This window comes from Arvicola amphibius, chromosome 2 (assembly GCF_903992535.2).
Source record: "Arvicola amphibius chromosome 2, mArvAmp1.2, whole genome shotgun sequence".
Classification (NCBI taxonomy): domain Eukaryota; kingdom Metazoa; phylum Chordata; class Mammalia; order Rodentia; family Cricetidae; genus Arvicola; species Arvicola amphibius.
Genome location: NC_052048.2, coordinates 3,287,855 through 3,305,454, shown reverse-complemented (window position 1 = coordinate 3,305,454; position 17,600 = coordinate 3,287,855). Strand labels below are relative to the sequence as shown.

Genomic DNA, 17,600 nt, shown 5'->3' with positions numbered 1-17,600 from the left:
CTTGAATCCATGGCTTGGCTGGTCAGGGATGGTGCACACCTTTGATCGCTGCACTAGGGAGGCAAAGGCAGGCGGATCTCTGAGTTTGAGGCCAGCTGGCTGGTCCAGATCAAGTCCCAGGACAGCCAGGGCTACACAGAGAAACCATATCTTGAGAATAAAAAAAATCTAGGGCTTGATAGACACACAATCCTCCATTAGTAATGGTTGTGTAGCACACTGTAACATTTCATGTTATAATGGGATTCTATTCTGCCTCTGTAACTGAGCAAGTTTCTTCTTGGATAGATCACCCCCCACTCCCCCGCTACAGGAGACTGAGATCATACATGTCTTCACTCTTGAGGAGCATAGAGGCAGAGAAACACCGCCAAGACAGACCCGTGCTCACACACTGTGTCCCTTCAGTGTGCTGAGCTATTGGCACATGTTTTCTGTTATCCAGCTCCCTTTGTTTGTGTGCTTGAGCCTGGGTGTCCTAGGCAGGCCTCAGGTTCTCATTCTCCATCCTGAGAGCCGACATCACAGGCAGGTATCCAGCTGCCAATCATGTGAAATAATTAGGGAGGCTTCAGCAATTAGTAAAGGAGTAACCTGGATCCTTCGGGAAAGCAGAGGTGCTGCAGACCTGGCAGAGGGGTAATTACAGTGCAGATGCCCCCTGCACTGATGAGAAGATTAGCGTCTCTTAGAGGACATGGACTCCCAAGCTGGCCACTGCCGGGCGTGAAGAAGACAGTAATTGCTTAATTGGACTCATTAACAAGTGACTGTAAAGTACCATGGGAACCTTTGCAGACTCAGAAGCTTCTGGTCTCCACCAGGAGTGAGCTGCTAGGATGATCAGTAATGGCTCCTTATGGTGGGGCCAGTTCCTTTCCCTCTGTGGAAAGGCAGCCTATGAGGTTCTCAGTCTGTGAGAACTGCTTCTGCCTCCCAGGCTCAGGGACGAGTGCCCCGCCCGTGTTAGCTCAGGCACCTCACAGTTCCCTTTACCCTGTGGAGACAGAGCTTCAGAGACCCGTCTAGGAGTTAAACCCACCTTAGTTTTCAGGTTCGCCCATCACTGCCCTCCTCCCACAGGTAGCAACTTCCTTTACTTGTTACCGGGCCCATTTCTCCTTTGCGGTTGGTGATTTGCCAGGATTCTGTGCGTCTCTGATACCTCTCTTGCTGTAACAGACTACTTCACAGTACCAACTTAAAGATGGAGGCTTTATTTTAGCTCGGGATTTATGGAGGGATCCGGTGCACTGGTGTGAAACCCGTGGCGACAGGGGTGTGAGGCTGCTGGTCACATGGTCAGCAGCTAGGAAGCAGAGGGATGACAGGAAGTGGGGCTGGGCTCCAGGGCTCCAGGGTCCCACTTCTTCCAGTGAGGTTCCAAGCCTAGAAAATTCCACAGCCTTCTGGATAGCACCACCAGCTGGGAGCCTGGAGGTGGGGACACTTGAAACCGACGCTGTGGCATTGTGTTCTTCAGCCCCGTGACACTGACTTTTATCTCAAGGGTGGTTTTATTTAGTACAGAATCACCGTTTTAGCTGTTTGAAGTGCACAGTGCAGAAGGGCTAAGCACTGGCGCAGGCTGCATCCTTCCTCCACCTGCGCAGGTCTTTCCACCTTGAGATCTCCACGCCTGTGCTGTTAGGTACCATCCCATGCACTCTGTTGTCTTCCTGTGTCTGAGACTTTAACCGTTCTAGACACCCTACTAATAAAGAGTGAAAAGGGAAGTGAATCCCAGCTAAACTACGTATATACGTGCACCCCCATTTTAATATATTGACATACACCCTGACTTCTGAAATACTCAGTGGAGAAGTCCTCCTCCTCCTCCTTCTCCTCCTCCTCCTCCTCTTCCTCCTCCTCCTCCCCTCCTCTTACTCCTCTTCATCCTCCTTCTCCTCCCTCCCTCCGTCCCTCCCTCCCTCTCTCTTTCTCTCTCTCCTTCCTTCTCTCGCTCCCTTCTTCCCTCCCCCCTCCCTTCCTCTCCCCTCCTTCCCTCCCTCCCTTCCTTCCTTCCTCTCCATGTGCCTGAGAGAAAGCATTGACTTGGTTTGGAAGGTTTGGGATGGACGAAAGAACAGACAGAGTGAGTTAGTCCTGAATAAGTCGAAAATGAAAACTATGCTCTCTCGATCCATGGGTACTGTATTTTGTTACTGTTGGAATGTTATTGACGCAATGGAATCTTCGTTAGTTCTGTAAAGTATTTGTCATTTTCTGGATGTCAAATATGAGGACCGACTATAACTTAAAACAAAAACCACAAGCAGCCATCCACCCGGCAGGACACCCCGAGCCCCATCTTATAAATGCATGGGGCGCTTTGTCGTGTGTGGAGCAGCTCTCTTTACAGTTATCCAGTGCCCGCTGCACCTGGCGCAGCTCGGGGCGCGGGGAGCACAGTGGAAACCAATTTCCCTGAGTCCTGGCGCTGACATCCCTGGAAAGACCGGAAACTCATGCTATCTATAAGCATGGTCAGTGGATAGGAACTAAGGGCGTGGTGGGTGTGGGGACAAACCCCAGCAGGGAGAAAGAACAGAGCCTTATGACTTCAGACGAGGTGCAAAAGCGTCGCTCAGAGCACAGCTTCTGGATGAGCCCCGGAATGTGAAGGGGCCAGAGACCGTGTTTTCCAGCTGGTGTGAGCAGCTGGCACATTCCTAACCAGCTTGGTGGTCAGTGACTCCGCCCCTGGCGGTTTCCCAAAGAGCCATGCTCTAACTTGTAACCTACATTTAGGCATCTCCGTTGCCACTACTGCGTTTATCATTGTGCGTGAAATATTCTGTGTGTAGGCCGGGTGGTGGTGGCGCACGCCTTTAATCCCAGCACTCGGGAGGCAGAGGCAGGCGGATCTCTGAGTTCGAGGCCAGCCTGGTCTACAAGAGCTAGCTCCAGGACAGGCTCTAGAAACTACAGGGAAACCCTGTCTCAAAAAAAAAAAAAAAAAGAAATATTCTGTGTGTGCATATATGCATGTTTATGTGTGTGTAGAAACCAGAGTGTGGGTGTGCACATGATTGCTTGTGTGTATGTATGGAGGCCTGAGTTTGATATTTAGTATCTGCCTTGATCACTTTCTGCCTGGTACATTGAGTCAGTGTCTCCTACTTGAACCCAGAGCTTACTAGGTCAGCCAGTCTTACCAGCCAACTTGCCCTGGGGGTCCTCTGTCTCACATCCTACCTTCCAGCCCTGGAATGATTGGCATGCTGCTGTGCTCACCCAGCTTTTGTGGAGGTGCTGGGGATCTGACTGCCGGCCGCGTGCTAATGTGGCTGCCACTGTATCTGCTGATCCATCTCCCTGGCCACCAGCAATTTTGTTTGTATCTCTGGCGATGGAATCCAGACCCATGTACACTTGGCAAGTTCTCTATCTCTAAGCTCCGCCCTAATTCTTCAGAAACACTTTCATAGATTAGATTAAGTACACGTTACAGAAAGTGTTCTGGGCACAAGTTGGTTATCGACAGGTCCTCTTGAGCCATGGCTGCCACTGGTGACCTTTGGGTGTGAGTGAGGAGAAAATCCTTTGCCAGTAATAAATTGCTTTCTCGGTGTGTGCTGAACGTAAAGATACAGGAAGGAGGAATGGACTGAGCCGTGTGCCAGGGAGCAGTGAGTTTCAGAGCACTAAGGTACCCCCCCAGCACACCTGGACCTTTACGTCTCTGAGGAAAACACCCCTAGAACAAAAGACAAGTCTCACAAACAGGCACCATCTGTTTTCAGAGGCAAAGCATCTCCAATTGCTGGAGTTGTCCTCCTAACCACACCACCACTGAAAGATGAATCATACTGTCTACACTCAAAAATTCCACCCCTGCAAGGCTTGGGACATTTTGGAAGAGGGTGGGAGAAAAAGTAATAGCTGGAGAAGGGTGGAGTGGTATAGAATGTGTCTTCAGGGCCGGCGTGGCCGTGGAACTCTTGAACTCAGCAGCCGTGATTGCTGCACAAGATTGGGCATGTCCGCACTCCCTCGTGCAGAGGGGAGGGGTGCCTCTTCCAGGGGAGCTGCGGCAGTTAGTGGTTACTGGGGGAGGGAGAGCCATTCCTGTCAGTGTGTAGCCTCTGGTGAGCTGCCCGTGCTCCAGTAAGTAACTAGTTAGACTTGTTAAAAAGGCAGAAGAAATGAAAGTAAAACGGGGGAACTGAGCAGAAGGAGCTCAGTGAGTGGAGAGAGTGTGAATACACTCCAATATAAATATAAAGGTAAATATGCTCGAAGTATGTCACATGTACACACACACAAACATGTGCACACACAGAGCCAATTATTATGTGTAATTAGTATATGCTAATAAAGTACTTTTAAAAAATCAATGTAAATTGGCTGGTGACAAATGAGCATTGGCTCAGGACCGGACTGGCTGGGCTCCAGAATTGTGATGACAGATGTGTACCACCGGTCCTAGCTGGTCTAGGATTTAATAAACAGAACAGCAAGACAGAGAGGAAAACACAGCCACAAAGCAGGCAAGGGCTCCCCTTCCAGTGAGCCGAGAACTGTGGAGACCGGACGGCAGACAGAGGCAGCATTTTCCTCTAACTCTTACGTGTGTCTGAAATGACCTGTAACAAAGGACATGGCAAAGCAGTCATGTGACTGGATGCCAGCAGCTCCTACATGTTAGGCTTGCTGTGCCGGTAACACAATGGAATTCCTGGCACAGGAATGAAAGGGGAGTGGGCCATGCCCTCATCCTGTGTGTACCTGCATTGTGCTCAGAGAAGTCACTTTCCCAGATCAGACGATTGGCCAGCTCCGGGAGTCTCCAACTCTGTGAAAGAGACATTACTTGTTAGATGCTTTTCTCCTCATCGTGCCAGGAACACCTGACTGTAAGTTCTCGAGTGAACTCAGTGTCTGTGTGACAGCGGAGGATACTGTCCATCCTGTTGTTGACTCATGCAGCGTGATTGAAGTTGTCAGTGAACTTGTCACACACTAAAGTATAAAGGGCTATCTCGCATGCATTTCAGAAGACTTAAATATCATGACTTGGGGTGGGCTTTGATGCTTTGGACGTAGGAATCTGTAAGGAACTTGCAATGAGTACAGTTTTTAATGATGTGCATCGTATTTTAGAAGCCTTCTGGAAGAATGAAAAGGAATATAAGAGGATTTTTCACTAAGAGACTATTAGGAAGAACAAATGGTTGTTCTAGTTTGCTTTCTGATGCTGTATAAACAGCAACTTTGGAAGGAAAGAGTTTATTTGGTCTATACTTTCAAATCACAATCCACCAAGGAGCTCAGGTCAGGAAGCCTGGAGGGCAGTTGCTTAGTGGCTTACTCTCTGGCTCATATTCAGCTACCATTTTAATGCTGCCAGCCCTCCCCTACCTAGGGTTGGTAACACCCGCAGTGGACCGAGCCCTCTTACATCAAAGAACGATAAGGAAAATGCCCCACAGGCCGGTCTTTTGTAGGCGACTCATTGATTAAGGTACTGTCTTCCTAAATGTGTGAAGTTGACACCAAGGTTAGCAACAGTGATCAGTTCACATAAATTTGGTGATTGGTCATCAGTGGCGGAATGTGATATAAAGCTGATGTGTGAGGTTGGGGACAGGACGTGAAAGGGGGGCCATCAGATGAGGGGAAGAGATTGACACGGTATCAGGAAGAAGAGGTAGAGCCGGTCAGACAGGGGATCGGGAGGTGAGCAGGAGTGGGCACAGAGCCCACAGTTGCAGGGCTAAGGGAAGCAGGAGACTAAGGTTCCAGGGAGGACGTAGGAGAATGAGCTTTGCCAGGGAAAGCTCAGCTCTGGCTGGAAGGAAAAGAGGAAAGATGGATGTTGGGGGATCTTCTGAGGGAGGAGCTGAACTAATGGAGCACAGCCCCCTGAAGTAAGAAGTGCTGAGCCAGAAAGAAGTGTCACTAGAGCGAGCCCAGGTACTCACCTTGCGCTCTACCCACGGGTACCGGGCACTTCCCGCTCACTCTCCCTTCGCTCACTCTCCCTTCATTCGTCCCTCGCCGGTTAGCTAAGCGTTCCCATGAGACACAGAATCGCCCACAGTGCGGCATCTCTGTGTGTGGTGGGGGTCGTCTCCTGAGCGGGGTGCGTCTGCAGAGGAGTTTATGAATGAGCCCTTCATTCCAGGGAACCTTTACAGACCAGACACAAAGGCAGATAGGTAGGGAAAGCTGAAGAAAAGAATAAGAAAGGGAGAGAGAAAGATGTCCGGGTAAAAGGGATGCTTGTGAGCGCAGGGCGTGCCACTTGGGGGAAGGTGGACCATTGTTGAAGGAAGGACAGAGGGGACAGGCACCTCGTGGGCTTAGCTCCAGCGTTCTTAAGCAGAAGTAACAGGAAGGAAGAGGGCATGTCCTCAGAGCAGCTCCTTATCTACTTAAATACATTACCACTCTATGTAGCAATTCCTGAGACTTTTTACTTCCACTTCCTGTGGGGACTATTAATGCCTCAGAAATACTAGCTGATTTTGAGTATTATGAGCACTTATCCCACATCAGGACATTTCTGATTCATTTGCTCATTTTCAGTCAGTTCTTGGCATTTCACTTTGGAGAACTGGTTTTGAAATACTTCATTTCTATATAATATTTGGCCTGAGAGAATGCTGCCAATCTGGCTAGAGTCTCTTGCTCTCAGAATTAAGGAACAGGATGGAGTTCAGCCGCAGAGCATGTGATTGCTTCTCTGTGATGAGTCTTCACGTGAGACCCTGGGTTCAGACACCAGCCAGAACCCCAGGAGGATGCCAGGGCAGGAAATCTGCCTGAGCCCAGATGTTTGAGGCCAGCCTGGTCAACATAAGGAGCCGTACCCTGCCTGTTAAAGAGAGACAAAACTAGAAAATTCTACCTCTTACCTCATTGTACATAAAGCATTTTTGTAATCTAATGAGATGTGATTGTAGACATTACTTGCATTGTATTTTAAAACAGATGCCTCCTAATGTGCATAATCAAAATGAGGACTTGAAGGCCGTCCAGGCCCTGCCTCTGCACCTTCATAGATTAAGAACGTACGTCATGTGTTCTGGCTGCTTTCCAGAAGACTGTCCTCGAGGAGTTATGAACATTTCATTTTCATGGTCCCCAGGGGCTATTAAGTCGTTCCTATTACTCCATCAGACTCTTGTAAGTTAATTCTGGGCTCTTGAGTTAGCAGTGTGAACAGGGTTGTGCGGCTGTAGTGTGCAGGTCTATGGTTGGACAGCTGGTGTTAACATTACACCCACTCTAAATGTGCATTGCACGCTTGATAAATTAACTTTTAAATTTTCTGTGGCATCTTGGGAAACATAATCCAGCATGTCTCCATCTTCAGAAGGAATGCCCCAGATTTAATCTTTTCGTCTTTCTTCCCCTTCCCACACATCTTCCTCTGCCCTTTACCCTTCCTCCTCCCCCCTTCTTCCTCCCTTTCTTCTTCCTCCTTTTCCCATTTTGGCTTGCTTTCAACACATGACATCTGCCACTCCCAGAACTGAAATAGGAAACTGGAGAGGTAGAATAGATGCAGGTCAGTTCTGGAGAAAGAATAGATGTCACGTCAGATGTGCCTGGGGAAGAAGGGAGCACAGCTGGTGTTTTTTCCAATTCTAACTCTGAAGGGGTTGCCTTTTCAGTTGGATTCTGGGTGCCCCACCTGTCTATATTGGATTCCATTTGGCTTTTATCTCTGTCATATTTACAGGAACATTCAGGGAATCCTCTGGATAAAATATATAATGTGGCTATAAGCTATTTAAATGAAATTACAAGGAACACATCCCGAGCTGGCATAGAGTCTCATGTCTGTGATCCCAAGAAGCTAAAGCAGGAGGGTATTTCTGGACAACAGAGTGACATCCTAGAGAAGGGAAGGCAGAGAAGGATGAGGGAGAGTAAAAGGGGTGTCTCATAGTCTGTCTTAGGGTTCTCTTGCTCTGGAGAGACACCATGGGGGACTTAATTATCATGGCGGGAGGTGTGCAGGCAGACATGGTGCTGGAGGAGGAGCTGAGAGTGGAAAAGGAGCAACTTCTTGATCCCACAGGCAACAGGAAGTGGTCTGAGTCACTGGATATACTTGAGCATATATGAGACCTCAAAGCCTACCCTCACAGTGACACACTTCACTCCCTATGAGCCCATGGAGGCCAATTACATTCAAGCTACCACACCACTACTGTGTTTCTGAGTGACAACTTTATGTGTTCTGCTCTTTCATGACTTGGGTATGAAAAAAATGGAAGAAAACGTCAGGCATAGTGACACACACCTTTCATCCCAGTTCTCGAGATGCACAGGCAGGTGAATCTTCATGAATTTGAGGCCAGCCTGATCTATATAATGAGTTCCAGGACAGCCAGGGCTTCATAGGAAAATGACTTTGGACTGAGTGTTTAAGCCGGGCGGGGCAGGGGAGCTTCTGAAGGCTTCCTAGGTGGGATCCTCCATCGTGAGTGGAAAGCTGAGTGGGCAGGAAGAGTCCTGGCAGACATCATGCCTGCCGGCTGCTCCAATGGCAGGCATTGACAGTCCTGTTTGGAACCTGGGGATGGAGTGGAGGAATGGGAGGACATCACAGGTCATAGTCCCTGTTTTACAATCAGAATTAGTGACTGGAGTCCTTTGGGGACCGAAGGAGTCTTGTCTTCTGCAGGCTGCTCTAGTGCTGTGCCTTGGCCCCTGACAGTCACTTTTAGAGTGTGTGCTAGCTAGCTTTTTGTGAGCTTGGCACAATCTAAAGTCATTTGGAAGAGGAACTTCAGCTGAGAAAAGGTCCCCGTTATCATATCGGCTTGTAGACTGGCCTATGGGCCGTGTTCCTGATTAATGACCAATATGGAAGGTTCAGCTCACTGCAGGTGAGGGCACTCCTGAGCGGTTGGTCTTGGGTTGTAAAGAAAGCAGGCTCAGTGGGCCATGAGGAGCAAACCAGTAGGCAACATTCCTCTAATGTTCCGTTCTTGTCCTGACTTCCATTATGGTGTACTATAAGGTAAAAGAAATTCTTTCCTCCCTAGGATGTCTGTGGTCAGCGTTTTATCATAGCAGGGTACTTGTCTTCAATGTTTGCTCAGAATTGGTGTATGATGTGGGATGTCCTTCTGTATCTGTGTTGTTTTTATTGGATAATGAATAAAACTGTTTTGGCCAATGACTTAGCAGAGTAAAGCCAGGCAGGAAATCTGAACAGGTATATAGAGAGTAGGTGGAGTCAAAGAGTCACCACGTAGCTGCCAAAGGAGTAAGATGCCAGAACCCTTACCGTGGTGATACGTAGATTAATAGAAATGGGTTAATTTAAGATATAAGAGCTAGCTAGAATATGCTTGAACCATTGGCCAAACAGTGTTGAAATTAATATAGTTTCTGTGTGATTATTCGGGTCTGGGCAACTGGTAAACGAACGAGCGGTCTCTGGGTACAGGTGTAGGTCAGTCAGTGGTGACTAGCTGCTTCCCTGTATGTAAGTGCTCACTTTCCCTGTCATACTTATCTGAAGAATTATTAATCCTCGTATCTTCTATTCATGGAAGTGACAGCTGTGCTGATTTAATTCAGGCCCTTTCAATTTAAAATATGTCAGTCTTCTGATTCGTAACATGTCAATTCTGAAGGAGAGTTGACCTTATCTATGTTATTTTCTTGCTCAGACAAACGGACATCTGCCTGGGAATGGAGACATCTATCAAGAAAGGCTGGCACGTCTGGAAAATGACAAGGAATCCCTCGTTCTTCAGGCAAGTGCTACTTAAGGTCATTCTCCTCTCAAGACATGTAGGGTCCTTGCAACTTAGAATCATGTATGTGTTGAACACATTGCACCTGAAGTAAACGTGCCATCATATCTGACTTTACATACATTTGAACTAGAAACTCAGATCTGTGAATACCTGTAGTGTAAAAAGTCTCAGCCTGAATATACGTTAACCTTCCAGCTTTGAAAATGATATATGAACCAAACAAAGCAGCCCGAGTGGAGCCTGCTTTTGGGAACTGCTGTGGGATGTTTGTTTGCTTGCTCATGGTGTTTCTAAGTACAGAGGAAATGTCTTCATTTTATGCTTTGAACTAACCAGATCAAAGTATGTTTACTCAGCTGGTCATTCCTGAGGAGAGCCCTGTAGATCTGCATGGGACCTGTGGACAAAAGATGAACCCCACTGTTTCTGGGGACATTTGAGTGTGTTGTGTGCACTCTGCCCTTTTCTTCTTCCTTTGTGGTTCTGGGAGCTGAACTCAGGATCCTACACACTGAAAACAGTGCACTGCTCTTCACCCCGCCCTGGCTCTGGGACCATGTTGATGTTGAAAGAGCTCCTAGAATCTGAGTTCTTTACTCATTTTTGCTCCCTTTGTTATTGAAGTGTGAGATCTGCGTGGTCCTTAATGTCTATTTCAAATGTGGTTCTCATTCCCTCTGTTGCCCTCTAACCTTAGTTCTTTGCCATCACCTCAAAAATCAACAATTTTTATAGACTCTTATTACTGAAATGATTTTAATATGTAAAGTAGTGCATATTTCTGATCCTCACCAAGTTTCTCCTAAACTGAATAGGAATCTTTTAAGTCATAAGGCAACATAGGGCCTACCTAGCATGCACAAGGCCCTAGGTTTGATCCACACAAAACAAAATATAAATAGCAAAGTGAAAGACCATTGTCATCTTGTTAAATCCGGGATGTCTTAAACCACCACAAGCTGTAAGCTGAGACTGCACGTTCATTTCCCGGCTGCCCAGACCCAAATAATCACACAGAAACTATAATTACAACATTTGGTCAATGGTTCAGGCAAATTTCTAGCGAGCTCTTAACATCTTAAATTAACACACTTCTATTAATCTATGTATCACCACAAGCCTGTGGTCTCCTGGTAGGGTTCCAGCGTCTTTCTCCTTCAGCAGCTTCTTGGTATCTGCAAAGAATAAAAGCAACACATATCCCAAAGGACATCCCACATCAGTGAGTGATGGGTCTTACTGTTTCCGTTAGGGAATGAAGCATGCTTTGGGACCCAGAGTCTTTCAAAATCATTGCTGTCCTTTGCTTTAAATTAACAGGTGAGTGTGTTGACAGACCAAGTGGAGGCTCAGGGAGAGAAGATTCGAGATTTGGAGTTTTGTCTTGAAGAGCACAGAGAGAAGCTGAACGCCACTGAGGAGATGCTGCAGCAGGTATGGGCTGGAGCTGGTGGGGGAGGGGCCTACCGAACTCTTTTATCGGAGGTGCAACATTCCTGCCTGGTGTCTGCAGCCATAAATTCCAGAATCCCACCAACTGGTGTATTTAGAGTCTAGGAGGAGCAGAGTCTAAAAGCACAGATTGACGAAGTTAGACAATTAGAACAGATACAGTGTTACTGTCTAAAAGCAGAGACATACAAAGTTAGACATCTAGAAGAGAATACAATGTTACAGGAACTGTAAATCGATCTTTTGTGTTCGTATTATTTCCAACTCCCAACATGAGATGATAAAAACCACATGACTTGTTTTTAGGGGAAAAAAAAAACCTTCACACATGCGTGCATTCATGTGGACACACAGGGCTTGTAGATTGAGAAGCCTTGTGATGCAGTGGACGAAGGGCACACGAAACACGTGGAACACTGGAAACAAAACCGCTTCTGTTGCATGTCTGCTGCCGTTGCGTTGCCTGCCTGCCCAACTCGACAGGCTGGCGACCTCCAGGTCCCTAGAAACCCTGACCAATGCGGCTGTTAAGCTTTTCTACCTCCTGAGATTGTTGCAGGGATCGCCTCCTAGTCTCTGGCACATAACAAGCACCGTGAACACCGTCATCAGTCTTGACAGTGTAAGCAAAAGCTGCATCTTCTCAACAGCCTGATGCTGTGTTTACAAGTCTGTGGTCCTCAGCAGTGTGGCGCGCGGCCGTTATTCTTCACCCACAGACCCCACCTAATCATTGCTGCTTTGCAGTCATGACAGAAATTTACAATAAAATGACTTGTGACTATTGGTCTGCAATCCTAACAGGAACTCCTGAGCAGGACCTCGTTAGAAACACAGAAGCTGGAGCTCATGGCCGAGGTCTCTAACTTGAAGTTAAAGCTGACAGCTGTGGAGAAGGACAGACTGGATTATGAAGACAGGTTCAGAGACACGGAGGTGAGTAGTGTGCTGGTTCCCCTCTCCCCCTTAGCCCGCACGCACACATTCCCAAGACAGTTTGAAGTTCCCAGAGGTGTGAGGGACGGTAGCTAGTCACAGTATGTATGTTCAGAGGTGTGAGGGACGGTAGCTGGTCACAGTATGTATGTTCAGAGGTGTGAGGGACGGCAGCTGGTCACAGTATGTATGTTCAGAGGTGTGAGGGACAGCAGCTGGTCACAGTATGTATGTTCAGAGGTGTGAGGGACGGCAGCTGGTCACAGTATGTATGTTCAGAGGTGTGAGGGACGGCAGCTGGTCACAGTATGTATGTTCAGAGGTGTGAGGGACGGTAGCTGGTCACAGTATGTTCAGAGGTGTGAGGGACGGTAGCTGGTCACAGTATGTTTGTTCAGAGGTGTGAGGGACAGTAGCTGGTCACAGTATGTTCGGAGGTGTGAGGGACAGCAGCTGGTCACAGTATGTTTGAAAGGTGTGAGGGACGGCAGCTGGTCACAGTATGTTCGAAGGTGTGAGGGACGGCAGCTGGTCACAGTATGTATGTTCGGAGGTGTGAGGGACGGTGGCTGGTCACGGTATGTATGTTCGGAGGTGTGCGGGACGGTAGCTGGTCACAGTACGCTCTTATCCTGTTTCCTTGTAAGAAGTTTTCAGTTTTGAGGTGTAGCTCAGTGATAGATCTCATGATCATGGCTCACTCAACTCTGGGTTTTATCCTCAGCACCACTCCAAAGACAGAATAAGCCAGATGTGGTGGCATGTGCCTGTGATCCCAGCACTTGAGAGATGGAGGATGGGAATTGGGGGTTCAGAGACAGCCTCTGTAACAGAGAGTTTGAGGGTAGACTGGACACCCTAAAACCTTTGTCTCAAAAAAATAAAAATAATAAATAAAAAGAACTAGAATAAACCTTAATCACATCATAATTTCTTCAGGAATTGCTAGTTCCAGTGTTTTTTGTTTTTTTTTTTTAAGAGATTTTGTTTGTTTGAAATATTCTGTAGAACTAGTTTTTCCTTTAAGATATTTGTGACACCTGGCTGACAAAACCATGTTGGTTTTCTAAATTTGAAATAATGTATTTAAGTATATGTTTTACCAGTTGTCCTTAATTGGGCCCACTGGTCATTTACTATGTCTTAGGGGTTTGTTCACGTATAGAAACCTCATGTTAGACATTCACAGAATCCCAGCATTCAGAGGCCATTCTCTTTGGCTCTTCACTTTTAGTACATTCCACATGTAAGTCATCCAGTTAACTGAACTTCTCTGTATTTTATGAAATTTAGGGGGAATTCTGCAATGAAAAGTATCTGTGGGGGAGTGGTATAACAGCCCAGCAGTTAACTTGTTGCTGGTGCAGAGGGCTGGAATTTGGTTCTCAGCACCCAAAATGGGGGCTCAAAATCACTTTCTCTGTGGATGGACACACACACAGAGGATGTCTTTGGATGGGAACACGGAGACACACACAGACACACATACAGAGGACATCTTTGGACGGAGACACGGGGACACACACACACACACAGAAAGTCTTTAAAGTGCTTGTATCCAAAGAAACTTCACTGTTTCTTCTCTCGTATTGTTAGTCTGCGTGTTCTGATTTGGTGTTTGCTTAGGGAGAAACGAGGACATCTGTTCATTTCAAGTCTTGGTTTAGGATAAAGCCTAGGGCTGAGGATGCAGCTAAGCGGCAGAACCTTTTTCCAGCTCAGTCCCGGGCACCACAGCGGGAAGGGAAGGGAGGAGGAAGTGTCTGAAGGAACTGCAGAAATCCCTTCTCGGGCACCACCTCTGCCTTTTCTGTTTTCTTTCTTGGTTAAGGGTATGGGGCGGTGTCCTCGGTCAAAAAAATGAGTACTAGGAAGGAGAGGGAGAAGGGTTGGTTCCTTTTCTCTCCCTTCATGTCGAATGTCTGCATATTGACTCTGTGTTATCAGTACCATGTGACGTCAAGCTTGAGATGTTACAACTTATTCCACTGTAATTTCTAAAATAAAGTTTCCCATCCAGGATCGATTACAGTGGAAAGCCTTGGTTGTTAACCTCCTTTGTGGCAAAAAGAAATAACCCTCTTGATTTACGTTCTAACCTTGAAATTCCTTGTCGGTCCCTTTTAAGAGCTCGTTCCACGCTCATCAAGACGCATGACCCAGTCTCTTAGAAGTCTTATTTTAATCCTTTTTTGTTGTCTTTTTTCAAGACAAGGTTTCTCTGTGTAGCCCTGCCTGTCTTGGAAGTCGCTCTGTAGACCAGGCTGGCCTTGACTTCGGATATCCACCTGCCCCTGCCTCCCACGTGCTGGGATCAAAGGTGTGCACCACCTCCTGCCTTCATTTTAATACTTGCTACAGGAATCTGCTAAGATGTTTTCCTTTCCCTCATCCTGTCATCTCTGACTGCACACTTAAGCACCGGCTGGGGCTACCATAGACTTTTTCAGGGTGGAGCTGGGAGGAGGCTGCCCACACCACGTAGGCAAAGTTTAGTGACGTCTTCCCCATACACTGCTCAGTTTAGTCTGAGTGTGAGGTTAGCAGGTCAGGGGAACTAACTGCAGCCCATGTTCTTGGCCTTTTTGGTAGGATCCCAGGGCCGCACCTACATCGCTTGAGTCTGCCTGCGTTTTGTGCCGTGCCTTGTTTCTCCCGTTTCCGTTCTCCTCACCTGTGTGTTCTCACTCAGATGCCAAGTCACACTGTGAGCACACTTCTGGGAAACACAATCTCTGATCGTTTCCTGTGAATAATCCACGCTACTGAGAAAATGGAGTGCACATATTCACAGGGCAGATTGCAGAATATTTCATAATTGTGATTTTATATAAAAATAATCAAAATAGGGCTGGAGAGATGGCTCAGAGCTTAAGAGCATTGCCTGCTCTTCCAAAGGTCCTAACTTCAATTCCCAGCAACCACATGGTGGCTCACAACCATCTGTAATGGGGTCTGGTGCCCTCTTCTTGCCTGCAGGCATACATACAGACAGACAGACAGAATATTGTATACAAAATAAATAAATAAAATATGTGTGTGTGTATATATATATATATATATATATATATATATATATATATAATCAAAATAGCCTCCAAATGTCGAAATAGAAGGGAATGTGTACATGTTCTGGCTCAGTGTTTCCTTAAAAATAAAACATTTACCTAGTTATTTCTCTAATCCCAAATCTCCTAACACTATTTGAGAATTTTAGAGAGTTTCAATATTAGTTTCTAAGAAAATGTTGAAGTAAGGAACACTTATAGACATTTCCAAAAGAGTAGTGCATTAACATCTTTAAACCTTGAAGATTTGGGACTTGCCTGTCCTGGAACTTGCTAGTGGGAATTGGTTGGCTCATTCAACAGCACCCCCTTCTGGTATGAGAATAGATGGCTGAACCGCAGAGCTCTGCAAGGAGCCTGAACTGAAGCTAATTGAGGTAGTTTATATCCATCCCATTTAATAAATATTATATAGTGCCGTGTTTTCCAGCCAGGCTTGTTATGGGCATATCTGACTTCTTCCATGTTGGAACTGTAGAGTCATATTTAATGCATCACTACCAAAAACAACTGGATAATCTTATCTTTCTCTTCTTTTTTCCCACCTTCCCTCTTTACCTGGCCTTCCTCCCTCTCTCCCTTCCTTTCTCTTGCCTCTCTCACTCCCTCCCTTCCTTCATTTCTTTTGTTTTTTTGTTTTGTTTTGTTTTGAGACAGGGTTCCTCTTTGTAATTCTCTGTCCTAGAATCCTGGACCTTACTCTATAGACCAAGCTGGCCTCTGGCTCCCTAGTGTGCTGGAATTAAAGGCATGTGCCACCATTGCCTGGTTTGGATAGTTTGTTTGTTTTTTAGGGAAGATGACCCCCATGTATAGTTCAGTTTCTGTAGTTGTTGCTTCATCTTTGCAGTCAGCACAGAAGAAATCGGTAGTGTTTACAGCAGTGCCTGCTGACAGTAACTGAGTCTAAAGACCAAGGGGAGGGGACCACTCCTGACTTCTGTGTGGGGAAGATGAGCAAATGAGGGAAGCTGACTCTTTCTAAATCCAAATTCAGAATATTTGGGCAAATTTTGAAAGCACATTTTTAAAGTGACAGTAGAAATGATGTTAAATTATATTATTATGAAACATTTGGATTTTTAAATTTTGCACACATAATATTACATTATTGTATTGAATTGGATATATGAACATATGAGCACACACACGCGCACACACACACACACACACAAGACTTTCATATACCTTCAGGTTAAGATTCTTAGTTTAAAGAAATTTGAGTCTTTATTTTTGCAGATTAGGCAAACAATTAGAGGAAATCTTCAAATTACTACTAATGTGTCGCAGAAAAGGGTCTTAAATGGCTGTGCCAGAGAACACCTCTAGTTCATGTGACAGGGTGGGGGTACGTAGATAGTCTGAATACAGAAATGAGTGCTGAGTGGCTTTGGGTTGGATGTTAGGCTGCCCTGTGAGTTGGTCCCATTTCCATCATGCCCTAGTAAGCACCGACTGGAATCACTAGTCACAGCCCAGGCAGCCATTTGTCTTTGTCAGGTTCTACGGATGTGCCTGTGAGGAACTGTTTGCTTGACCTAATTGGTGTAGGCAGGCCCAGCCCACTGTGGGGCCTCCATCTCCTGGGCTGTGTAAGGAAGCTAAGCGAGCATGAGCCAGGCAAGCGTGAGCCAGGCGAGCAGCCAGTGAAGGAGCCAGCGAGCAGCATTCATGGTTCCTGCCTCCAGCTCCCAGACGTGGCTTCCCACCCACAGTTCCCCCAATGGTGGACTGTGTGGCCTGGAAGTGTAAGCCCAAGAAACCCTTTTGGTCAGAGCGTTTTATCATAGCACAGAATGGAAACTCGGGCACATCGCTGTGACAGAAACTCACGACAGGTTATAAAGCCCACATCGCTGTGACAGACACTCACGACAGGTTATAAAGCCCACATCGCTGTGACAGACACTCACGACAGGTTATAAAGCCCACATCGCTGTGACAGACACTCACGACAGGTTATAAAGAATCTGTTTCAGTTTTAGCCCACAGTTTTAGAGCGTTTAGTCCGTGACGAGTGGGCCCCGCCCCGTTGCTCGTGAGCCAGAGTTGAAGCAGCACACTGTCGTGGAGTGCATGGCAGGGAAAACCACTTACCTCACGACCAGGAAGCAGAAAAGGAGAAGGCGCCAGGGTCCCACAATCCCGTCACCCTGCGGGCCGTACCTTCCAGCTCCACGCTGGGCATGGTCCAGGGATTCCAACACCAGCGTTTTCCCAGTCAGAATCACGGCTGCATGTAGCTTCCACCGGCCCAGCACTAGGGGCAGAGGCCCTGGAATCAGGTTAGAGTTTTAGCGTGGTTTGGCTGTCGCGTAGATTTCACTGGATCTCCCTTGTTGGGACTGGTTCCCACAGCTCATCTCCGAGGGGCTGTTGCTGGCTACTCCTTTGCTAACGGTGCCTTTCCCTT

General features: G+C 46.9%; 1 protein-coding gene across 10 annotated transcripts in view; it reads left to right on the top strand.

Moving 5' to 3' along the window:
* Ppfibp1 (PPFIA binding protein 1) overlaps positions 1-17,600 on the top strand; it is a 143,425-nt gene that overhangs the window by 92,628 nt on the left and 33,197 nt on the right. For all 10 annotated transcript variants that reach the window (XM_038317956.2, XM_038317960.1, XM_038317959.1 and 7 more), the window contains 3 exons: positions 9,642-9,728; positions 11,052-11,165; positions 11,988-12,119. In XM_038317956.2, coding sequence (XP_038173884.1) covers positions 9,642-9,728; positions 11,052-11,165; positions 11,988-12,119 — 333 coding nt within the window. The remainder of the gene's footprint in view (positions 1-9,641; positions 9,729-11,051; positions 11,166-11,987; positions 12,120-17,600) is intronic.